This window comes from Dama dama, chromosome 18 (genome assembly GCF_033118175.1).
Source record: "Dama dama isolate Ldn47 chromosome 18, ASM3311817v1, whole genome shotgun sequence".
Taxonomy (NCBI): domain Eukaryota; kingdom Metazoa; phylum Chordata; class Mammalia; order Artiodactyla; family Cervidae; genus Dama; species Dama dama.
Window position 1 is genome coordinate 42,405,368 of NC_083698.1, and position 25,759 is coordinate 42,431,126.

The following is a 25,759-nucleotide window of genomic DNA, read 5'->3' on the forward strand; positions in this document are numbered from 1 at the left end:
CAACCCCATTTCACTACTCCAATCCTTCCACAGTCTTTTTGCCCCTTCTTGAGCTTATCACCATTCCTTTAATCCTCCGGTACACATTAAGAACATTCCACGCTGTGACTAAAACCACCTGGCTTCCAAAGTGTAATAGTTAATCTTTAAAGACAGTGGTATCAGTCAGGTCATTAGGGCTAGTAGAAGGGGATGGATCATCTTCAAACTGTGACTTAAAATAGCCAAGTCACACCTGAGCCTTCCTGTGGCAGCTCCCCTTCCCCGACTTTCTAGGTGGATTTAGGTTACCTGCCCTTCCACTGACTCACCCTAGTTCTCAGATGACATTTCAAGAACCTATGATGCCACTTGAGCTACCTGTTATCTTTAGGTCTGGGGTTACTAAAGAGGAGGAGGCAGATTCAGATTAGGGGATACAAAATTGATTTCAGCATTTTCCTACTTTTTCAGTCATTCTCAAGAACTCCTGGCATCCTCGCTGCCTATATCTTCTAGGACCATACTCATAGGCGAGCAAGAAAGATGTAGCGCTAATACAGTACGATAGGTTAAGCCCATGGGCTCTGGCACCAGACAAGCTGTATTCATTTCCAGTATCTCACTGAAACTATTCTTTTGAAGGTCACTGACTATGTCCTTATTGAAAAACTCTAGTAAATTTACTGTGAAATTTGCTTCTTAACTCACGGTAGCATTTGTCACTGATGATCATCTCTTCCTGCTTGATATTCTAGTCTCGCTTGGCTTTTGGATACCATGTTCTTCTGATTCTCCTACTTCCCTGACTGAATCCTTCTGGTTCCTCTAATAGCTATTTCCACTCATTCTGCTATTAAATTTAGGGATCTTTTCTTTTTAAATACTCTCCTCTGGAGGGCTTTATAGCAGTTTTATAGCATTTCCTATGACCTCTATGCTCATGTCTCCAAGGTTTATTATCTTCCCTTGGGCTCCAGTCTTCATAGCTCTGTCAAAAGGATATTTCCATCACATTTAATTCAGCATCATTTGATTCAATCTGCCATACTGCCCCTCTTGGAATCAGCTTTAGCTCACTCCTCTCTTTCTCACAATTTTCACAGGCTTCAAACTTTAGAGTCATCTTTTGACGTATGCAATGAAGAAGTTAATGACTGAGTTTTACCAATTCTTTCTTTGAAGTGTCCTGTAATATCTGCTTCATCACTCTCATGTTAGCTGTAGCCCAGACTCTTGTTATCATGCATCATCATTATCACAATGCCTTTGTTTTTCTCTTACTTGAGTCTCTCTATTTTCCCATTTTTTTTTCTTGGAAGAATAATCTCAGCTCAGAACTCACCATGGTTCATTTTCCCCACAAGTCTAAACTCCTTTGCCTTGCTTTGCATGTGTGCCAAGTCGCATCTGACTCTGTGTGACCATATGGAATGCAGCCTGCCAGGCTTCCTGTCCATGGGAACCAGATACGAGTACTGGAGTGGGTTGCCATGCCAGGGGATCTTCCAGGGGTTGATCTTCCAGGGGATCTTCTGGTGTCTCTTATGTCCCCTACATTGGCAGGTGGGTTCTTTACCACTAGCGCCACCCAGGAAGCCCCTTGCCTTGCTTTAGTGCTTACTGTAAGTTAACCCAACTTTACTAACAAACAATGTCCCACAGCTTTAGATATGAGCTCCCTCTTTAATCAGCAACCTCTGTGCTTATCCCAGGCTCACATGTTCATGCTCTTCCCCTAATTTAGGAGGTTCTTTTCCTTACCCTCCTAAATCCTAGCCATTCTTTGAGGCCAGGGCCCATCTTTTCCACAAAACCCTCTCTAACTCTGGCATTTAACACTGTCTCTCAATACTTAATACCTATAGCATTTTCAGACCATTTCTCAGTGAGGCTTTAAATTATATTCAGTATGTATTAGTTTCAAGCTATTTATTTTCCCATAATCAGGTTGTAACCTCCTCCAGGGCAGAATCTTAAGGTAGTATCCTACCATTACTATGGGCTCACTTTGTTAAGCTAAATGAGAAAGACTTCTCAGTCTGACTGAAGTCTGGTAATAAACCTGAGATATGGTTAACACATGTACCTATGTGGTTAACTCATAAAAGTAAAAATGACTTACATTTCAGTAAATGTTTACAATGTCCCAAACATTACCATGCACATTTATGAGCTTTTAATATGGTAAAAAGTCTTCATTTTTCAGATGAGGAAACTGAAACTTAGGGACATGAAATGACTTACTTAGAAGATCACAGGGCTGAAAAGTGGGAGCCCTGCACTAAACCACAATGCTTTTCAGTCTTTTTTTCTTTTTTTTCCCTTTCATGAAGACCTAACTTTATCAGTGTATATGGGGAGGAGTAGAGATTATGATCTATCAACCCCAATTCATTTAGGTTTTAACAGAGTAATGTTTGGAGTGCAGTGTGATGTCATCTTGTATTTAATCTTACTGTTCCCTTCCTAATGAAAAGCACCAGCATTAGTTCGATTTTCCAACTCAGAGACCAGGAAATCATCTTCTGCATTCCTCTTTCCCTCGCAGTTCTATGTCCTTTCATCATTAAGCTCAGTCAATTTTACTGCCACTATTTCTCTTGAATTTATTCCCTTCTTTTCATGTCTACCACATCTTAGTCCAAGCTACCAGCAGTTACTATCTCTTTAAGGGAATCCTTACATCTACTTCCACTCTTATCCTCCCCAACTTGTTTTCCAGTTAGAATAAGCTTTTCTAAATGCAAATCTGATTATGTCTCTGAATCCCAAAGCACTTTATCAGGCTTCTAGCATTCATATAACAAACCCCTAAAACTTTAGTACAACCAACAATGCTCTTTGTGATCTGACATCATCTTACACCTCACCCCACTTTCTCTCTTGCTGTCTGATTCATTCTTTCAGCATCTCAAACATGCCTGATTCTTCCCACTACTGGCTGTTTTCGTTACCTGGAACACTCCTCTTTCAGTTCAGTTCAGTTCAGTTGCTCAGTCGTGTCCAGCTCTTTGCGACCCCGTGAACCACAGCACGCCAGGCCACACTTCTCTTTACTCTTCTCCTATTTACACTTATCCTTCCTTCACTCTGACTGCAATTATAATTTTCTCAAGAAAGTGTTCCTTGACCTTCTTGATTCACACGAACCTCTCTATAACGTATAATCTCTTAGCACCTTGCAAGGCTCCTCCATCACTTATGAGTTGAACTTCATATTTACTTCTCTGATTACCATTGGTTTCTTTCCCCCACTGGACTAAAAGTTCCTTGAGGCAGGGCTAAGTTCAGCCCCTCACACAGACCTAGCTTATGATTAAATACTTTAAAAATACATGCTTAATGACTGACTTAATGACTGAATAATCACTACTGATGACTACTAGTCACTTCAGTTTGGCTAATGGTTTGATGTCAATTTGTGGACACCGACCTCAGCTGACTCTTTCTACCACTGTGCCAACAACAACGGTATCCGAGATTTGTGGTCACATGACAAGTGAGTGAGCAAACCTATAGCTGGCACATTGTCACAGTCACTCTTAATCCCCACTTAGCACATGACTTTAAGTCGTCAGCATCATGTCTGTTTATAGTGAAGAACTACAAACTAAAATCCTCAATTCTATCCTGAGGGGCATCATAAACATTGAACTCCCAGTATTTGGCAGATGTTGAGGCAGTTCAACTCAAAATAAGAAAGCACCATATTTAAAAAGCAACTGTATGTAAGAGCCGATAAAGTACACTGACAAGCTTGAGACAAAGTGTTCTGAGTCTGGCTCTTGTTCTAATTGATCTTTGGCATAGTGCAGAGCATGACCAGAAGGGGTTCTGGCTTGGGTTCCATCCATGCACATTTCTTTCTGAATTACCCAGAGGGCCTTATTATAAACCAGTGTTGCCTTTAAGACCATTGTACAACATGAGTTTGGAGGGTAATATAATAAACAAACTGCATATTCTCAATATGATAACAAGATGAAATGGCTGCTCATCAGATTTTTCAAATATCATTTGAAAGGGTCAAAAATGTTATGAGTATGTGCAAAAGACAAAGATAGATTAAAAGATGAGGATTAATCACTTTTACATAAAAGACTCAAGGGTATAATGATGAGCTGCAGTTTATTTTAGAATGTCATTCATTTGCAAAATGCTACCAAGTAGCTGGGTAATAATTCACAGAATTCATAATGACTTAAAAGACTACTGCCTTAATGGAGGTTTTTTTTTTTTTTTTCTATTTTACTTATTAAGATTGCCTTAATAATTCATGCATGGCAATACCTTTAATGAGCAACTAAATCTCACGTATCTCATTTAAACTTGGCAACTCTGCTGACAGTTAATATAGCCTTGTACCCCTGAGCCAGCAATTGTAGAGGAGCCCTGGGCTGTTAGTAACTGAAACCATCCCATTTATGAAAATCCCAGGAAAACTTATGCCCTAGATGAATGGCCGAATTTTACGATCATTTGCTAGGAAGATTTATTCTTTCTTCATTTGTGGAAGGGAGAGAATGATAATGAGCCCAGACTATAACTCCTATTCCATGGACTGCATTGGTTGCTTTGCTTCTTTCTTAAAGGTAGCAACTGATTATCTTTCTACTTAGATGGTGAAAAGAGAGAGAGGCATGTAACACTATCCCACCAGGCAAGGTGAATTCTCTGCTTTTTCTCCACCATAAAAGTGAATATACAGATAGTTTAGACAACTTTTCTACCAGCATCTACCACTCAGTTTTATAAGATACTGTCATTTCTTAAGGACACAAGGAAGAAGCATTCACAATTGTTTTTCACATAAAAGAATTCTCCAGGTGATAATTCTCAAGATACTGCTCACAACAAAATTTCAAAAGTAAACAGTAATTTTAGTACACATTTATGTGCTACATCCATTTAATATGATACCACTCACTGCTACATTTACAGCAGTCTAACTGACAGAACATAGACTCCATTTAAATCCATTAAGACTTGTTCTTGGCGTAATGAACTTGTTCTTGGCATAATAAATTAGAGAAGCTTACTGATCTGGCCACTGTTTTCTTTCATATACCATTTGAAAAATATACTAGAGATAAAAGTCAGGAAGACCTGGATTTGGGGAAAACACAGAACAATGTCACCATAAAAACTGATTTCTTTTTTACTTATTTACAGCACTTTAATAAATTCATGCATGGCAATATCATCAACACATAACAAGATCTCACATAATATTTAATCTTGCTGTGCTGAAATTGCACATGCAAATTATATCACATTTGGGTTCACTACATGCAGAAACATTCATACCTGGTGTAAGGCGGGAGAGGCACAGTGATTCTGGTCCACTTGTTGAAAGTATCTGACACCAGGATGCGCTGCAGGTGATAGCGACTGCATTCAACATTGGTAGGCAAACAGTCCCTTATCAATGGATGCCAGGACAATCCAAGATCTATCGAGTATTCCAATTCAATAGCTGAAACAGGCATTATTCTGGTTAGAAATACATATCTGAAGATCCAGGAACCATGATTACTTACGTTTTCATATGTTTTAATTTATTGTTTTATATACAGTTAAAGCAATCATAGTAACAGTCAAAATTGATATGTTTATTAATCTAATAGTTATAGGACATATGTTATACAAATATATAAATTAGATATCACTTACATATTACAATAACTATAGTATATTTTTTCTGTTTATTTAAAGGTCAACATATAAATACAGAGCATAGCAACTGTATGTTATAATGGTTCCTTTTTAAATAGTTAAAAAAAATTGAGCAGACTTCTCAAAATTTAACCATTCTATAGGGATCCCGATCAACTTGTGCCAAATTTTCTCTTGATTAGGAGAAACTCCTAAGAAATTGAAAAATCTCTTTTATACTCTTATATAGCCTTGCTTTGTTGTGCTACGGAATATACTGGGAAATCAGAGAAGTAAAAGTAGTAGCTGAAAGTCATGAAATTCATGCCCAAATGGGCAATCAGGCTGTGGGTCTACGGAAAGAGATTTCTTTTTTTCCTTTCTCTTCCTCCAAAACATTCAACCTATGCTCTATATACTATTAGCCTCTAACTAATAAAAATAAATGGGAAAAAAAAAAGTTTTGTTCATGAGAATAAAATATGTTTTATATTTCTCTCTCTAGTCCCTTCTTAAGACATTATAAACTACTTCAGACCACACCTCCCTATTGAAATTGCCTTCTCTGAGACCATGATTCTCAGTCTTGGTTACACAATGAAATCACCCGGGTACATTTAGAAAGTACCAATGTCAGAGTCGCATCTGCAGAGATTGGGATTTCACTCTTGTAGGGCAGGCCAAGATGTTGGGAGCTTTAAAGTTCCCTGGGGGCACTTTCCTGTGCAGCCAGCTCGGTACCACTCACTGCTCTAAGGCTCCTGGTGGCCTTTTAGTTAAATACAATGGCCTGTCTCACTATTCATTGTTCTTGTCCTCCCTTCAGCACTAAACATTATTGATGGCTCCCTGATTCTTGAAATGTCCCTTTCTTTTGCAAGACATTATTCTGAATCTCCTGTCTTATTTCCCTCTGACTTCTCTGCTAACTAGCCCAGCTATGGGAATCTTTCCAGACTCCATCTCTGGCCTTCTATTCTACACATACCCTCCTTGGGCTTCAACTATTATTTCTGTGCCCAGACATCACAATTTTGCATCTCAAAGTTGGTTTTATTCATTCAGCAAATTTGTTCAGCCTGGCATTGTGCTGGATGCTGGCATATTGCGATGGACAGTACAAAGTTCCTGTTTTCTACTTTGTAAGCCCTCCACATTTAATTAAAGGGTATCTCTACCTCAAACTATTTTCACCAAACTAAATAAAAACTCATTTTCTCTTACAAATATACATCTCTTCTTTATTTATTTGAAATTGGAGGCTAACTGCTTTGCAAAATTGTGTTAGTTTCTGCCACACATCAACATGAATCAGCAATAGGTATACATGTAAACACCTCTTCTTAACTACCAAATTCTCTCAGTGACAATGCTCCTGCATTAGTTTTCTGGGTTTAAAATTTAGAAATTATTTTAGAAAATTTACTTCTTTCTTCTTTACCCTTTATGTTCAATATGTCACCTGGTTTTGAGGTCTGCTACTGCTTTCCTTTTGGTCTTTAGTGTCTCATACTATTTTTATTTCTTCTGTTTCTCTTCATGGCAAGTAGTGCAAGTTTTCATCACCTCCTACAGAGATATCCACCGACACTTCTTTGCCAGGATTCTTCTTTACCCACCTTCATTGGTTCCTGGGCTAATCTCCTTAAAATCCACCATACTACTCCCCTGCACTCATGCCCTCTTATTCATGACTTTGTCAAGCACAAATTCCTATGCTTGCCTTTTAATGCCCTTCTTAATTTGCTGCCAACAAAGATTAGCCACTTTCCTCTTTTATTTTTTTATTCAGTTCAATCTTTCTCAAGAAGTTGCCCTACTCTACAGTAGAAAATACACGTGACTGGGCTTAGACGGGCAGAGTCTCAGTCCTGGTTCTGCTGCAGGCTAGCTGGCCATGTCATAACTTACCTCTGTGGTTTCTCATTGATTGTGTCTATGGACAGTGAGTGGGTATCTAGGACCCAAAAGTCCCTTTGTGTTTTCAAAGTTAGCACTCTGCCCTCCTCCCTTAGATGGAAATATTGTCTATTCAGGCTGGTCTGCTCATAGTATCCCCATGGACCAACAGAACTCCCACATTATGCTATCAGACCAGCTTAGGGTATCTTCTTCTTCCTCACTCACCCTTCAAATTCACTCCAACTATCAATGCTCCCTTGAGACTTAGTTTCTTTGTGAAACTTCCCAAACCTCTAGGATTGGCCATCCATTGGTTATCTCTCCCTTGGCTGAACTCTCATTACAGTTTTGCTAAATTAGTACCACTCCATCAAGCACTTGATTTAGTCATTTATTGGACTTTAACTTTCTGAAGCACCCCTCAATTAGACTGCACCTCGTGAAGACAGGCTATATACCTTATACTTTTTCAAGTTCCATCTCTACTGACTAGTTTATGCTGACTGATTGAGTCCAAGGTAGAAAGAGCACTTCTGAGCTTTTCCCTAAGATCTGTCCATTAAGTTCAGCCTAATGGAAATATGAAAAATCTGGATTTTGTAGGACCTTGAAAGTAACAAAGTTCTCCAGATTTTAGCCCCCAATAATCTAAAATAGAACAAGGCCCTTTTGAACATTCTAGTTTAGATCTCTTGGAAGAACAGTGATACAGGGTGGTGAAAGACTAGGAAGTCCCCAGAATATTGATGGATCTGCAAATTCCAGTGAAGTGTCCGATTATGCAATGATGGCAGCATTTATTGCTCTTAAGATAGGTCCGTGTATGTGTATGTGTGTGTGTGTGTGTGTGTGTGTGTAAGGTATGGGTGTAGGTGCACAACCTAGAAGATGAAAACTAGTCACAGTCAGAGTGGTTTAGACTATACTATGATCCACAATGGCAGAAAGTATTAGGCAAAATGGTAACAACAAAATTTCATGAATCCTGGGGAATGGAAAGGAGACAATAACTGGACTAATCTAAAGCCCCATGACTTAAAACACATGTAAAACCCTGTGTGTGTAAATCCCATTGCTGACTCTGACTTTCCTTATGTGATAAGACTGTTTTATTCTGTAAATACGACACCTTAAAAATCTGGATTTAGGAAGGAGAGTTTGGGATGTATGGAGAGAAAATGTAGAAAGAGTTAGTCGCTCACATCGTGTATGACTCCTTGTGACTCTAAGGACTATGACAGCCCTCCAGGCTCCTCTGTCCATGGAATTCTCCAGGCAAGAATACTGGAGTGGGTTGCCATTCCCTTCTCCAGGAGATCTTCCCGACCCAGGGATCGAACCTAGGTCTCCTGCACTGCAGGTAGATTGTTTACTGTCTGAGCCACCAGGGGGAGAGAGTAACAAGGAAACTTACATTACCACAGGTTAAATAGACAGCCAATGGGAATTTGCTATATGACTCAGGGAACTCACACTGGTGCTCTGTAACAACCTAGAGAGGTGGGATGTGGAGGGAGGTGGCAGGGAGGCTCAAGAGGGAGGGACATATGTATACTGATTCATGATGATGTTTGGCAGAAACCAACACAATTCTGTAAAACATGTATCCTTCAATTAAAAAATAAATTTAAAAAATCTGGAGTTATAAAATGATACAAATCTTTGGGTATCACATATATAAAAGAAGTCTTCACGAACATATACTTAAAATAAGTTTACATTCTGAGGCTTTAAAAAATAAGCTTACAAAACTCCAATTACCCACAACATTATTAAAAATGCAGTTGTGGTTTGACTGAAAGTGCACTTGAGTTTTACTTCCAGACTTCTTGGAGGTATAGTTCAGTCCTTTGACTGTAGCATTCATGGATGCCCATTTATACATGTTTGCTCCTCCACCTGGAAAGGTAACACTCACCATAACAAGAATCTGTGACCGAGCAGGAGGCAGCAAAGTCTATCTGTAGGAAGGAATCCTCATTCACAGCAATGTCCGTGGTGACCACATAACGGGTGCTGGCCTTTTCAATGAAGACAAGGGCATCACCTGTAGAGCCGCACACAGGCATCTTGGTGCCTCCGGGGTGAAGCAGCCACTTCCTACTATCCAGAGTTGTGAAATCATCCTCCAAGACTGTATTGCCAGAAATATTTCCTCCAATGAGGATCTGAAATATATTTTTTAAAGAACAACTTTTCAATTTGGTTTTGAGACATGAGAAAGTTCAGTCATTTTTTTTTTTTTTTTTGGTTTTTATCTGTCAGATTGCTCAGAACTGGCATAATTCAGCAAGCATAATGTTAGGAGGCCTTTCAGAATGCTCCTGTTTATGTGGTCTGCTTGCCCATCTGGCAAGAAGCTACAGAAACAAATTGAAAGACTGACAAAATCATTCACAGTCTTCATGGGCCAAACTGTGCCTTTGGAAACTACATGCACCCAAGCTGGGAATGCAAAATTCGGTTATATGTGATTTTTTTCCAAGTAAAATTTCTATTTAAGGACAGTCATACCCTAAGGCATTTCAGTTCCAATTCTTTGCAGGGATTCTACCGTTTGTTAACAGGTTCTTTGAGTTCTATTGGATATGCATTTTATTATGTATGAAGATCCTTTAGAACTGTTCATAAGGATGTTAGGGAGATTTATTTATTTTTTTCTTCAAAGGTTAGGAAAGAGGATTTGGGAACTACTGTATGTGGCACAAATGCTAATTTGCACATTTTCCTTTCAGAGAATTATAGCCCTGAATCACGCTTAATAAAGTCCCTCTAACCATACGGCAGAATCCTCTATGAGCAGGACCTGGGCCTTCTGTTGTGTCATTCATTTTTATAGGCTCAGGCATTTGAGGAACTAGAGAATGAAAGGAAGCTAAATGCCATATCTAATCTAGCAACATGCCCTTGGGTAAGTCACCCAGCTTGTGGGTCCTGGACCTCCTCTACTGAGCGAGGGGTTGGCCTAACTGCTTTCTAAAGCCACATTCAGTGCAGATGACAAAATTATAATAGTTAATCTTGAAGGGACTGACCTGGTCGATAACCCACGGACTGTAGAAGTGCCCATTTTCAGATGGCTGCCACCAGCGGAGGCGAGCAGAAGCAGAACGGGCTTTCAGAGGTATCTCCAGGGCGATGTATCTGCCCACATTGCTGGAGTTGCTGAAAAGGAACTCTTGAAGGAGACTCCATGAGAGGCCACCATTGAGAGAATACTGCAGAAGCACAGGTTGGCTCCTGGGATCTGGAACACCTTTACCACATCCCAGTCTCATGAAGAACTGCACAAATCTGACACAAGTAAAATTTTACTGTAGACAAGTGCACAGGGCAACAGGGGGAGCTCACAGCTTTAATGAATACGATGATTTAATGAACATTCAAAGTAACTGTTCCAAAGTCTGACTTCCCTTTTAAATGTGAAAGGGAGTTAGTAAAATGTGAAGTCTGAAAAAGGCTACTCTGTACCCATAATGATATTTGGTATCCCTCCACCCCCCCCACCCCCCCCAACAAGTGAGTGTCTGAGGGATTTGAGCATTTATCGTGCCCTCTGGCTATTCTTCAAGAAGATGGGAGCAGTCCAAAGGCTGTCCAAGTTTGGGAGTGTGTATTGCTATCTATCTAAGATAAATCTGTATCCTTGTCTTTAGAATCTGAAACTGAAAGAATGCAATTAATGTAGTTTATGTCATTTATCCACAAAATCATCTATTCCCAGCTTTCACCAGTAATTTTTCAGATCTCGTATTATTGGTTTTGTGAGACACTTTTAAATTCACCAGTTGTAGCACCTCTTTGTGAAAGGCCAGACATTTTTTGGAAGAGGTGTGTTAAGCCTGAGTCTCTTCTCTGTCTTTTGTGCCAGGAGCAGGGGAGCAGGAGTGTGTGGCGGTGTGGATGGTGGACTGTGCCAGCCTCTGACTCTTGCTGCATCTGGGACGGATGATACTGGCCATCGAAAGATGTGGCGGTCAGCCAGTGGCAGCCTTCCCAGCTGGCAGGGAGGTGGACAGAGCGGCAGCTGAGCTACCAAGGAAAACCAGCTCACATGTTATCTTTGGCAGAAGAGCTGTTGGTTCCTGGTCTGGCCACTGTGCTAGCTGGTAATGCAGAATACATTTCATATGTAACCCAATAGACATACCCAATTATGAATGCATGTCAAACATAAGAAATATATTGGGGCATACAATAAAAGTTATCAGTTCCATATATGAAATCACGCATTCTTCATGGATTCCTCCCCTCCCCTATACCCACTATCAGGACATTCATTTACCTTACAACCCTGAGAAAACTGGGAATTTACATGGAGCATTTTGAGGTCAATGTATGCAAATCCTACACAGCATGCTACTGAGATGAGATTAAATAATGGGGTTTTTAACATTGGATTAATGGAAAAAATACATGGTTACTGCCTTGTAAAGGTTTTACCTATAAAAACAATTGTTTACAGAGAAACACTTTTAGTATATTGTCTACTTGTATTGGGGAAATGTTTATATTAATTTAGTTATAGATAAACCAGGTAAGAATTATTTAGAAAAGCCTAATAATTTCTAAATTAGAGAATTCAGTTGCCAGTGATAATTCTTAGATAAAGAGCAGCAAGTTAAACCATATGCATTAAAATAGGATGGAGATAAATAAAATCTTGCTTTCTGTAACTGTAAAATTATTCTTATAGATAGGATTATATTTTATATGAAGCATGATCAAACTTATAATTCAATAAGTGAAACAACTTAAGAGAAAGAGGAGGAAATGTTAAAATATATTTTAAGATACTCTGAAATATTTCAAAAGATAGAACATGATTTCTTTATTCACTTGCAAAAATAGGTCAGGGTTCCATTTTATACATGTTAAACTGTATTTTTTATTTTCCTGGCTAAGTGTTTGGCTCATCAAATGATCAAGGGATACACATCTTGACAGGACATAATCCTCAGAGCCAGTTTAAAATGTTTGCTTCTGAGTGACTGTGCTTAATTTAGAAAATGAGTGACTCGAATATATGAGCAAATCATTGGAAAGAAATGCTTATAAACAACAAGCCTACACTTTAGATGTTCTTAAATTGTTAATGGATATAAAATTAATGGTGAATAATCTGTGAGCACATTGAATTTCAATTAAGCTTTCTCCTGAGCATGGTAAATAATTTCTACATAGACAAGGTGCTAATAAAAAGTATTCTGTAGAAGGTGGATAAAGAAGATTATGTTCTTAAAGTTAAAGCAAGGTAAACACTGTCATTTCCTGGTCACCACCTAGTAGAAAACCAGATATTAGCCTCTTTCTGTTTAGCTCCGTTTCAGTTCTGATCCAGTTATTGCATGATCTCTCTCAGTTTTAGAATGAAAATTGTGTAAACTGTGTCTTACTGGAGTCTTTGGCAAGCCAGAAGCATAGCATTTCCAATGTGAGGCCTTGTCCTTGAGATCCCTGCTTCTTTTTAACTTGATTACATTCTGCTACTTTACATTACAAGGTAGTTCTTCAACAGCATTTAAAAATGATTACCTAGCATGTGATAAATCCAGATCTCGTGTCATCAACATGCGTAAGCCATCTTCATTGAAAAAGAGGTTGTTCCCACTGGAAAGGATTCCACACTTCCGAGATGGCTTTCCACCACTCATTAATAAGAATCTATCAGATTCTAGCTGACCTGAAAAGAATGGAAAATGTGGTTTACCTATGACCCCAAATATAGCCATATATTTTTTAAAAGAATATGCCAAATGCTTTGTGTAGTTTTAAAATATGAAGTCACAAATATTGAAGTCATAGATTTGGAGGATAAGAGGTCTTTTCAACATTTTAGCTTGTGTGAATTGTTTAACGTTGGCTGTATAATTTAAGGGTCCACAGGACAAAGGAAGGTGGCCTTTCCCTAGTATCTATGGTCCAGCCAAACTGTTCTTTCCATTCTGCTCCTCTGCAAAAACAGACACTGGCTGGTCAGAGTGCATCAGTCCAGAATTAAAGAAGGGTAATGAGACCTTTCCACTGAGTTCTTTACTGTGTCCTTGCTACTAAGAGGACAGTATCAGGCCAGTGTTATATAGTATTTTAAAAGCTACAGTTTTAGTGTGAGAAATTTCAGTGTAATTTAATATTTCCTATTAAATAATGTCTTTTGAAACCAACTCACCAATCTCTTCAGTTATTCACCTTTTTCGATTGTGGTAAAAGGCAAAATACATTAGTTTTGCCATTTAACCATTTTAAAATGAATGATTCAATGGCATTTAGTACATTCATAATGTTGTGCCATCACTACTAGCTAGCTCCAGAATTTTCATTACCCATAAAGGAAATCTTGTACCCAGCAAGCAGTTGATCTCCATTTTCCCCTCACCCAACCCCCTGGCAACCATTAATCTTCTTTCTGTCTTTATGGATTTGCCTGTTTTGAGTGCTTCATAAAAATATGACATGCGTTTGACTTCTTCTACTTAGCATAATGCTTTCAAGATTCATCTATACTGCAGCATGAATCAGTATTTCATTCCTTTTTTATAACTAAATATTATTCCATTGTATTGATATACCTAAACCTAACTTTAAAGTATATCTTGAAGCCATAGATACATTGCAAAACATTCACAGGCAACTTGGGAAAAAGAAAAAAAAATCAATCCTATTTTTCTAACCTAGATATGGACTTCCCTGATGGCTCAGTGGTAAAGAATCCGTCTGCAATGTAGAAGATGTGGGTTTGATCCCTGGGGCGGGCAGATCCTCTGGGGAAGGAAATGGCAACCCACTCCAGTATTCTTGCTTGGGAAATCCCATGGACAGAGGAGCCTGGCAGGCCCCAGTCTATAGGGTTGCAAAGAGCTGGACGTGACTTGGTGGCTAAACCACCACCACCATTCTAACACAGATAGCTATCACATTTAAGACTTTCTCTCATGAGAACGTTTTCCCAATTTTATCAGAGTGCATATCTGATGCATATATAATTGTGAATAATTTCAATCATTATAGTATATGTTTTTCTACATTGTCATCCAAGATTGACTCTCTATATAGATATTTTCCAAAATTATCATTGATTAGAAATTACATATGATAGAAAATGGGGCGAAAATAGCCTTGTTTTTTCTTAATTACGGTCTTGTTCACTCTTACTCATTTTGTTTCAAAAATGGAATCCTATGAAGTTCAGAACTAAACAAAGGTACGGGCGGTTCCAAATGTAATGAAAAATAATGAAATATTAGGGTGAAACTTAGTAGCTCATCTGGTAAAGAATCTGCCTGCAAGGCAGAAGACCCTGGTTTGATTTCTGGGTTGGGAAGATCCACTGGAGAAGAGATAGGATACCCACTCCAGCATTCTGGCCTGGAGAATACCATGGACTATAGTCCATGGGGTTGCAAAGAGTTGGACACAACTGAGCGACTTTCACTAATGATTACTTTTATATTATAAATTGTGTGTGTGTGTGTGTGTGTGTGTGTGTGTGTGAATTGCTCAGTCATGTCTGACTCTTTGTGACCCCGTGGACTGTAGCCCTCCAGGCTCTTCTGTCCATGGGATTCTCCAGGTAAGAACACTGGAGTGGGTTGCCATTTCCTTCTCCAGGGGATCTTTTGGACCCAGGGATCAAACCCGAGTGTCCTGCATTACAGGCAGATTCTTTACTGTCTGAGCCACCAGGAAAGCCTGAAAGGCAGAGTGTACCACATCAGAAGACAATATGGTCAAGGATGAAATCTTGAGGAGCACAGTTAAAAGCAAGGCTTTAAATAAGTTATAAACAAACAAACAAAAAAAGCAAGGCTTCCCTGGTGGCTCAGATGGTAAAGAATCTGCTTGCAATGCAGGAGACCTGGGTTCAATCCCTGAGCTGGAAGATCCCCTGGAGAAGGGAATGGCTACCCACTCAGTATTCTTGCCTGGAGAATCCCATGGACAGAGAAGCCTGGTGGGCTACAGTCCATAAGGTCACAAAGAATCAGACACGAGTGAAGTGACAGCACACACAAACTGTGCTTAATGTATAAATTCTTTCACAAAGTTATATAGGTTTCATAAGAAAAGATTACCTTCAAAATCATCCTTGAGAAAATCAGGATTTTTGGTGCTTATTTTACAGGTTGGACCTGAATAACCAGGATCACATATACACTTGGTTCCATTGATACAACTCCCGTGTCCGTTACACATCTCTTCACATTGTGGACCAATATAGACATTATCAATGGCCCACGTCACTGGCTGTGAGCCAGCGGAATAAAACCCTTGGTACCATCTGAAACGCACAGATCTGGAAAAGAGATACAAGTCTTTCAAAGGCTAACCAACAGAACAATATCTTCAAAGTAAGCACATCTGATCGGCGAGCAGTGGGCAGTTACCACCTCTGTACCACACTCAAGTAGAAAACAAGGTTCAATATTTCAAGGCCACAAATGACATTCCTCAGTCTCCAGGATGTTGCCAATAAAGTTCCTCTTTCTACAAGCCTTTCCCAATAGTATCACTCTCAAAACTCCACCTGGGTTTGTATCTTTTTCAACACTTTATTGGTGAGGCATTTTCCATTAAACATTATCTATGGGGCTTCCCAGCTCAAATGGTAAAGAATCTTCCTGGAATGCCGGAGACCTGGGTTCGATCCCTGGGTCAGGATGATTCCTTGGAGAAGGGCACAGCAACCCACTCCAGTATTCTTGCCTGGAGGATCCCATGGACAGAGGAGCCTGGTGAGCTACAGTCCATAGGGTCACAAAGAATTGGACACATCTGAGCGACTAACACACACACAAGCTCTGTATAGGCTTCCCTCTGTGGCTCAGATGGTAGAGAATCTGACTGCAATGCAGGAGATCTGGGGTTGATCCCTGGGTCAGGAAGATCCCCTGGAGAAGGGAGTGGCAACCCACTCCAGGATTCTTGCCTGGAGAATTTCAAGGACAGAGGACTCTGGCAGGCTACTGTCCATGGGCTGGCAAAGTCAGACACAACTGAAGTAACTTAGCATACAGGTTCTGTATAACTAATCTTTTTTAAATGAACTTAAAATTCTCATAATATAAAAGTAATAAATAACTACTTAAAGTGTACAGTTTGGCAGTGTTTAGTACATCCACTTTGTTAGCTTGTCATAACCTCCATCACATTCCAAGACATTTTATTCATGCTAAAGGAAATCCTGCGCCTATTAGCAGTCACTTTTGATTCTCCCCTACACCCAGTCCCTGAAAACCACTAAGCTATTTCCTGTCTCAGTGGATTTACCTATTCTAGATATTACATATAAATGGAATCATACACCATGTGACCTTTACTGTCTGGCTTTAATCCCCTGTCATAAGGTTTTCAGGGTTCATCCATGCTGTGGCAGGTATCAGAATTATTTTCTTTTTATGACTGAATAATATTACATTGTATGGCTAAATCAACTTATTTAGTCACTGATCAACTGATAGACATTTGTTTGTTTCCACTTTTTGGCTACTGTGAATAGTGCTTTTATGAATATTTGTGTACAAATATTTGCTTGAATACCTGTTTTGGATAGGATGGTAGTAAATTTGCTTGGTAATACAGTAAATAACTAGTCCTTTAATTTCTCTCTCTTCCATAATTTTGATGGAAGTTCCATTATTATAGCTATCACAGCTGTGAGTATTTAAAAGCACACCTATTTCCCTTTTTGGCTATGAATCCCAGAGACCAATACCCATACTTCTTTCTTTTTTGCAAACTCTTTTGTGCCTAGTGCAGTGTTTCACACATAGCAGATGCTCAGTTAGTGTTTCTTGAACATCACTTTTTGTGGAAAGCCTTAAGAGTCATACTAGGGTGTTTTGGATTTTGTCCTGTTTGGCAACAGAGAACCTCAAAAGATTATTTTAAAGAGATGAATGACAAAGTCAATTTTATTTTTAATTAAATGTCTCTTATTTCTTAATTTCTCTTTAAATGAAAAGTAATTTTGCTTTTTACTTGTAAGATGACTGTCCTATCATATTGCTGAAGATAATAAACTCCTTAGAAATAATTTATCTATTTAGGTAGCAGGCCAGAAATATAAAAATTGAGTATATTTTATTATGTATAAAACTCAGTTCAAAGAAGATAGTCTTTTTTCAGAGGAGCTACTTATAGAGATGGTCACACAAATCACTCCCATCTCTTTCAGAATTTTCCACAGTTTATTGTGATTCACACAGTCAAAGGCTTTGGCATAGTACATAAAGCAGAAATAGATGTTTTTCTGGAACTCTCTTGCTTTTTCGATGATCCAGCAGATGTTGGCAATTTGATCTCTGGTTCCTCTGCCTTTTCCAAAACCAGCTTGAACATCTGGAAGTTCACAGTTCACGTACTGCTGAAGCCTGGCCAGGAGAATTTTGAGCATTACTTTACTAGCATGTGAGATCAGTGCAATTGTGCATAGTTTGAGCATTCTTTGGCATTGCCTTTCTTTGGGATTGGAATGAAAACTGACCTCTTCCAGTCCTGTGGCCACTGCTGAGTTTTCCAAATTTGCTGGCACATTGAGTGCAGCACTTTCACAGCATCATCTTTTAGGATTTGAAATAGCTCGACTGGAATTCCATCACCTCCACTAGCTTTGTTCGTAGTGATGCTTACTAAGGCCCATTTGACTTCACACTCCAGGAAGTCTGGCTCTAGGTGAGTGATCACACCACTGTGAATATCTGGGTTGTGAAGATCTTTTTTGTACAGTTCTGTGTATTCTTGCCACCTCTTCTTAACATCTTCTGCTTCTGTTAGGTCCATACCATTTCTGTCCTTTATTGAGCCCATCTTTGCATGAAATGTTCCCTTGGTATCTCCAATTTTCTTGAAGAGATCTCTAGTCTTTCCCATTCTATTGTTTTCCTCTATTTTTTTTGCATTGATCACTGAGGAAGGCTTTCTTATCTCTCCTTGCTATTCTTTGGAACTTTGCATTCAAATGGGTATATCTCTCCTTTTCTCCTTTGCTTTTGGCTTCCCTTCTTTTCACAGCTATTTGTAAGGCCTCCTCAGACAGTCATTTTGCTTTTTTGCATTTCTTTTTGTTGAAAGCAGACCACCTGACCTGCCTCTTGAGAAACCTGTATGCAGGTCAGTAAGCAACAGCTAGAACTGCACATGGAACAACAGACTGCTTCCAAATAGGAAAAGGAGTATGTCAAGGCTGTATATTGTCACTCTGTTTATTTAACTTATATGCAGAGTACATCATGAGAAACGCTGGGCTGGAGGAAGCACAAGCTGGAATCGAGACTGCCGGGAGAAATATCAATAACCTCAGATATGCAGATGACACCACCCTTATGGCAGAAAGTGAAGAAGAACTAGAGAGCCTCTTGATGAAATTAAAAGAGCAGACTGAAAAACTTGGCTTAAACCTCAACATTCAGAAAACTAAGATCATGGCATCCGGTCCCATCACCTCATGGCAAATAGATGGGGAAACAGTGGAAACAGTGGCTGACTTTATTTTTCTAGACTCCAAAATCACTGCAGATGGTGATTGCAGCCATGAAATTAAAAGACGTTTATTCCTTGGAAGAAAAGCTATGACCAACCTAGATAGCATGTTAAAAAGCAGAGACAATATTTTGCCAACAAAGGTCCGTCTAGTCAAGGCTATGGTTTTTCCAGTGGTCATGTATGGATGTGAGAGTTGTACTATAAAGAAAGCTGAGTGCCCAAGAATTGATGCTTTTGAACTATGGTGTTGGAGAAGACTCTTGAGAGTCCCTTGGACTGCAAGGAGATCTAACCAGTCATTCCTAAAGATCAGTCCTGGGTGTTCATTGGAAGACTGATGTTGAAGCTGAAACTCCAATACTTTGGCCACCTGATGTGAAGAACTGACTCATTTGAAAAAACCCGGATGCTGGGAAAGATTGAGGGCAGGAGGAGAAGGGGATGACAGAGGATGAGATGGTTGGATGGCATCACCACTCGATGGACACAAGTTTGAGTAAGCTCCGGGAGTTGGTAATGGACAGGGAGGCCTGGTGTGCTGTTGTTCATGGGGTCACAAACAGTCAGACACGACTGAGTGACTGAAGTGAACTGAACTGACACAAGTCACAAGTGTTAGCCGCTCTGTAGTGCCTGACTCTTTGTGACCCTATGGACTGTAGCCTACCAGACTCCCCTGTCCATGGGATTTTCAAGGCAAGTATACTGGAGTGGGTTGCCATTTTCTTCTCCAGGGGATCTTTCCAACCCAGTGCACTTATACTAGTACCCTATGAATTGGCCCAATTTTCCATTATATAGAAACAAAATTCAGAATAATTTTTTGAGAACAGAAATTAGAAGTCAGTATCAGGAACATTTATTATACTTCTAAAGTTTAGTAGGTAGTAAAGCAGACAGAGTCAAGTTCTCACATATAATTTTAACCCTAATTTCATCGTTCATATCAAGAGTCCAACTATATTAAGGTGCCCCCAAAATGCCAGTTCATAATTAAATTTTATTATCTAATGCCTGTCAGAGTTTAGTCTTGGCAAGAAGCACTTCCTACCTTTTGAACTTTCAGACTGCTGAGCTGAGGGAAATGGTTGGAGTTTTCCTTTGAACAAAAGCCTACATGGATTTTTTTGAACTTCTTATTTATTCAAATGTTCTGAATACAAATGAACCACCTTGGTTGGATATTTATTATTGTTCACCTGTCTTGACACAGAAACTGCAAGCACTATGATAAATGGGCTGAAGGGTCTGGTTTCACTGTGGTTCCCCATCTGCTGAAATCTTATTTTGAAAATTTCTCCCTGCCACCCTCCCTGGTGTATGTCAGTGTCTGTTCTCCCAAGCTAGTGGTATTCAAAGGATCTGTTTTTTAATGTAAACTTTAAATTTCAAGCACACAGCAGTGCTTTCATTAAATAGGGTTTTTGGTTGACTCATTATGAAACTGTATAAAGCAAAAGCAATTAGAAAGTTTCAAAGACAAAAAGACTCCAAATGAAAAAGACACAAGGGTGATGTGAATAAAATGTGATGGAAGCTTAACGCTTCAAATGTGAGTTGACATTTGAAATGGCAAAAATGCCATTTCTGCACCTGAAACATTTAGTATAGTTTTTTTGGTACCTAGTGTCCTCCTGTGAGTGCACATAAAAGGGCAGTTTAAACACGGGTAATATATTTTTCTTAGCATCTAGCATTTGTGCCATTATTATGTACCATGCTGAATACAAACCAAGGAATGGTTCACTGAATTGGAGAAAATTTAACTTTCGCCTTCCAGCAATTCATGCCTGTGTGGGTTTTAAGAAGAGTGCTAATTGTTTTCCTGAAACAAGGACTAGACAACACTTCTAAGGCAAATTCTTCTCTTTGCAGAAACAGTTGAAGGCAGTTTGAAAGGTAAGTTCATACCACTGTAAGAGCTGGCATGCCTCCTTAACACATTTTACTTTCTTTTCGTAGAAATGAAAATCACATGGAATACAAAGAACAAGATGGTTAAGTTCTGTACCTTTTATAATTAAAGGAGGCATATTTTAAACTAAATCCCAATATCAGTAGGTAAAAATATAGATGTCTGCATTTCTCTTGCTTAAATTATATCACCCTGCCTCATGTATAAGCACAGCCCGGTGGGCAAAATCAGCAGGTAGTGATGCAGGCTCTGGGACCCTGGAACACTGTCCTGGGGTGGGGAGCTTCATTCAGTACCTCTGGTTGGCAGTGATTTTATTTCATACGCCTTTAAAATGGATTATTTTCATTTAGGAACTTTCGGAAGCATGTCTCAGTTGTTAAGACAATCTAAACTCATGGCTTTCACCCTATCTTTATGGTTGTTTTCTATTTAACCTAATTCTTACCTGAGCCATTGGAAGAAATTAACAGTCCACTAAAAAGAAAACCTGGAGCTTTTCACAATACCATAATGACCATGGTACTGGTCATAGGTGCTAAAGTGATTGGCTATCCAACCATTTTCCCCTGTCTACACTGCCCATAAGGGCTTCCCAGGTGGCTCAGTGGTAAAGAATCCGCCTACAATGTAAGAGACGTGGGTTCAGTTCCTGGGCTGGGAAAATCTCCTGGAGAAGGAAATGACAACCCACTCCAATATTCTTGCCTGGGAAATCCCATGGACAGAGGAGCTGGAGGGCTACAATATATTGGGTTGCAAAAGAGTCAGACATGACTTAGCGACTAAACAGCAGTAGTACTGCCCATAAACATGGACTTTGGGCATCTATCCCTCTGTTGCAGGTCTTGGCCTTTTGGTCATAGCTGACTGGCTCAGATTTTCTTTTGTAGAAATGTAGAATTGAGAATTCTAGAAAATGAGAGCTGGAGTTTGACGAGTGATGTTACTATTAGCATGATAAAAAGGATCACAAATTCCTCATGCTGATGTCCTCACACTTTCTCAGTGGAGTCCATGCTTTTCCTAGTACATTTCTAATAAGTTCTTCCACTGCTTTTGGTAAGCCTCTTTATATTTCTTGCAACATATAATAATAACATAATCCTAAATAACACAATTGATTTTGCATAAAAAGTTTTTTCCTGAGCTATTTCCCCCTGCTAATTCTTTTTTTTTAATTTATTTTATTTTATTTATTTATTTATTTTGCTAATTCTTATATAGACAGGTTCACACCCCATCTCCATACACCCTAATAGCAGCTTTCTGGTTGTGCTGCTGACTGAGTCATCAGCTCTGTCTATTCTTATGGTCTTCAGAGAGTCTCCTTGCTTCCTTGACTATCACTTCTAAAGAATCTTGAGGATGTTTTACTTAGTAATGCTTCTTTTTAAAAAACAATTAGATTTTCGAATAATTAGAACAGTATCCTGGTGTAACAGTAAGAATTAATAGATGATATACTCAATAGTACAAAATTAGAGTCCTTAGCAATCAAATTACAAAAATTTTGCTGATGGTATCATGAGGAGTGAATGGATTTATGTTCAAAGAGAATGAAGACTTTTGAAGATTCACTTTCACCCTTTTAGAAAAGTACTAGGTATTAGCAGTTTCACTTGAAGACTTGAGACTTCTAATTATGCTGAGTTTCACATGGGCAACGTAAATCTATCCCCATCTTGAAAGTATAATATTAGTGTGTTTTTTTTTTTTTTTTTAAATACCCTGAAAGAGTAACTTGTTTATTTTGAGGGAAAAGACAAATTCTGAAGTAGGCTGCTTTGTTGACTTTTTCCTCTTTGCTCACCTATATTATTAGTTTTATTTTATGAACTATACTTTTCATTTCATATTTATTGGAATTGAAGTTCTTTACTTCCAAATAACTTTTCAACGGAAGAGTCACATATATGTAACAAGAATACTGAGAGAGGTTGAAAAAATAGAAACACCCGGGGAAGAGTGCTTATGTGTGTGTGTGTATATATATATATATATTTATATTTATATTTATATATATATTTATGAAATACCTGGAATATTCTGCGGGCTTCCACCCTCCACATGTGCCCTCTCCTTGCACAAAAGATATAAGTAGATATTTGAAAGTAAAACTTCTAACTGCATTTAAATTGTGAGGTGGGGGACAGATTATAACTCTGAGGGAAAACTATATTTCTGTTGCTTCTTAATTGGTCTAATAAAGACCCATGTAGATATGAACCCCAGCACAGGGTGCTGCCCACCGTGTGCGCTTTTAAATCTATCTTCAAGCCAAGTATTCTTTAGCTCCCCAGGAGGCTCAGTGGTAAAAGAATCCACCTGCCAATGCAAGAAATATGGGAGACATGGGTTTGATCCCTGGGTTGGGAGGACCCCTGGAGTAGGAAATGGCAACCCACCCCAGTATCCTTGCCCAGAAAATTCTATGGACAGAGGAGTCTGGAGGGCTACAGTCCATGTAGTCGCAAAGAGTTGGACAGAACTGAGCACACACACACACTCAAACCATAAATTAGTAGTATGTCAGCTCAGTGTCCTACGCTTTAAACACCCACTGATCTGCTTTCAGTGGAGAACTGAGGAAGAAATGTAAGGTAGACATTTCTCTGATAAAGTTGCAAGTCAACCATGACATAATGAAGAAAACTGTGAAATGAGAAAAACACGACTGGAAGCAGCAGGTCCTTACCCACAAAGGTGCAGCTTCCCGAAGTGCACAACCTCCCTCCTCCAGCCCTGGGTGGTCCCCGCATAGTAGGTGCTGCTCGGGTGGTGCTCAGTGGAGCACAAGGAGCTGACGTGGCCGCTGCTGTGGTAGCAGAGGGGGAGCAGCAGGTGCCAGGTTGCCCCGAAGTCCCTGGAAAATTCCAGTCTGACCGGATCAGCAGAGGAGCTATCAGTTGAGCATCCGACATTGATCTTGACGAAGAAGAAAAAAATGATACAAATTACCTCAGAGCAGCAAGCCTTGAAATGATTCACCACTTCATTATTTTCTCGAGGGTCCATTTTCCTGGGAACTGTCTTGCTGAAATATTTAACAGCATGAAATTCTGTTTTGCCTGAGTAATATTGCATATTACCTTTAAATAATACTTTTTCATAAAGAACCTCAAAGGGCCTCATGAAAAATTTATTTTCCTTCATTTTTATAAAAAGCTAGGAAGTGAATAAGGCAGAGACTGGCATGGAATTCCAAAATTTACCTTTAGCCCACATTCATTGCCAAGCCATACAAACTGTAGTGAAAAGATTGTTTCTTTAATTTTAACCATTAGCTTTTTTTCAGACTGCTGGATGGGAAGACCTTCTATTTTTTGTCTTGTGACACCTTCAAACAATCCCAAGTTTTGCACATGGAGAATCTTCAGTATGTGTTTTTCAATATTAAAACAGAATGAAGTAAAATTGTTGTCACCATTTCCCTGGCATAGTGAGAACATTCTCAGAAAGGACTTTTTAACATTAGGGACACAATCACCTCATTCCTTTTTCATGCTTTCAAGTGAATTAAACTAAAACTTAAACAAATGCATGTGATTCTTTTCATGAAAAAGACTTCCCTCTTCCAATTGGGATTAACATTTTCTTGCTGTCATAGCAACTGGATATATTTCTATAATTTTTGTTGTTGTTGACGTTACTCCTCTTTTCTTTTGATGGGTAAACTATTCTGATGAGTAAACTTTTCAACGACAGGCATTTGTTTCTACCTAGATTCTTTTGATAACAGAATTCTTGAAAGGGCCACAGGTATTACTTTTTATTAACATTTAAAGCATAAATAATAGAAAATATAAAATAAGGTTATATAAATAACTTAAAAAAATTAGAAAATATAACAGAAACCTTAAAATAGAGAATAATTTCTCCACTAAGGCCATCATCTGGTCTCTGATTTTAAGATGAAAGAAAACAACTCTAATTTAGAGAATACAATTAATCTAGAGCAAATATTAAAAATTTTGTTGACACAATTAGGCACTAATTTAAGCCTGTCCAATGATTAGTATAGGTTTCGATCACAAAACAAGTATCTTCAGAAGTTAAGACTATTGAATCTTAGCACAATGTATCTTTGGTTCTGCTGATTTTATCTAAGTTTTTAAAATATATAAAAGTTTTTCTTCCATACGTTTTTAATTTCTGTCTTGAAAAATATAAGGAGTCCATGAAGAGTAATGAAATATACAGAAATTTAAAAAAAAATATTAAGCGTTATTTTATCTGTAAAATTCATGACATCATGATAAATATTAAACAAAAGTGCTGGCCTGGGATAGACTATAATCACACTAACCCAGATCTTAAGTAACACATAAACATTGTGAAAATAACACTAGAATAGTATAGTCCTTTTCATTTTTATAATGTTTGAAATAATTTATTTTGACAATTTCTCATTGTAGTAGGTGAGGAAATTATGTCATAAATAAAGGACTAAAAATTCAGAAATACACTTTGGTAGGACAATACATTCTGCTAATAAAAATGAATTATGATGTAAAACCTCTTTTGTCCTTGCACAAAAATGGAAAGTCACAATGCATGAAATCATCTGAGATTTTCCTCCTCGTTCCTAGATTTTGTTCAAGATAAAATTTAAAGCATTACTAATAGAACAAAGTCAAGTACCTCAAATTGTATGATGGTGTTCTCATTCACATTCAGGTCACGAGTAGTAATGGAATGCTCACCAACTTCATTGGAAACAAACACCATGGCTGAATCTTCCTCACTGTTATACAAGAAAACAACAAGGAATCCATTTAGGCAAAAGCTCACTGTGATCTCTATAGAGCAGTGGCTTTATTT

The 25,759-nt window shown here is 38.6% G+C and overlaps 1 protein-coding gene across 1 annotated transcript in view; it reads right to left on the bottom strand.

Annotated features, from left to right (window-relative positions):
* Nucleotides 1-25,759, bottom strand: part of RELN (reelin) — a 536,272-nt gene that overhangs the window by 51,894 nt on the left and 458,619 nt on the right. The window contains exons 40-46 of the mRNA XM_061165186.1: nucleotides 25,580-25,682; nucleotides 23,634-23,863; nucleotides 15,612-15,832; nucleotides 13,075-13,222; nucleotides 10,575-10,833; nucleotides 9,458-9,707; nucleotides 5,290-5,458 (exon numbers count right to left, since the gene is read on the bottom strand). Of these exons, the coding sequence (XP_061021169.1) occupies nucleotides 5,290-5,458; nucleotides 9,458-9,707; nucleotides 10,575-10,833; nucleotides 13,075-13,222; nucleotides 15,612-15,832; nucleotides 23,634-23,863; nucleotides 25,580-25,682 (1,380 nt within the window). The remainder of the gene's footprint in view (nucleotides 1-5,289; nucleotides 5,459-9,457; nucleotides 9,708-10,574; nucleotides 10,834-13,074; nucleotides 13,223-15,611; nucleotides 15,833-23,633; nucleotides 23,864-25,579; nucleotides 25,683-25,759) is intronic.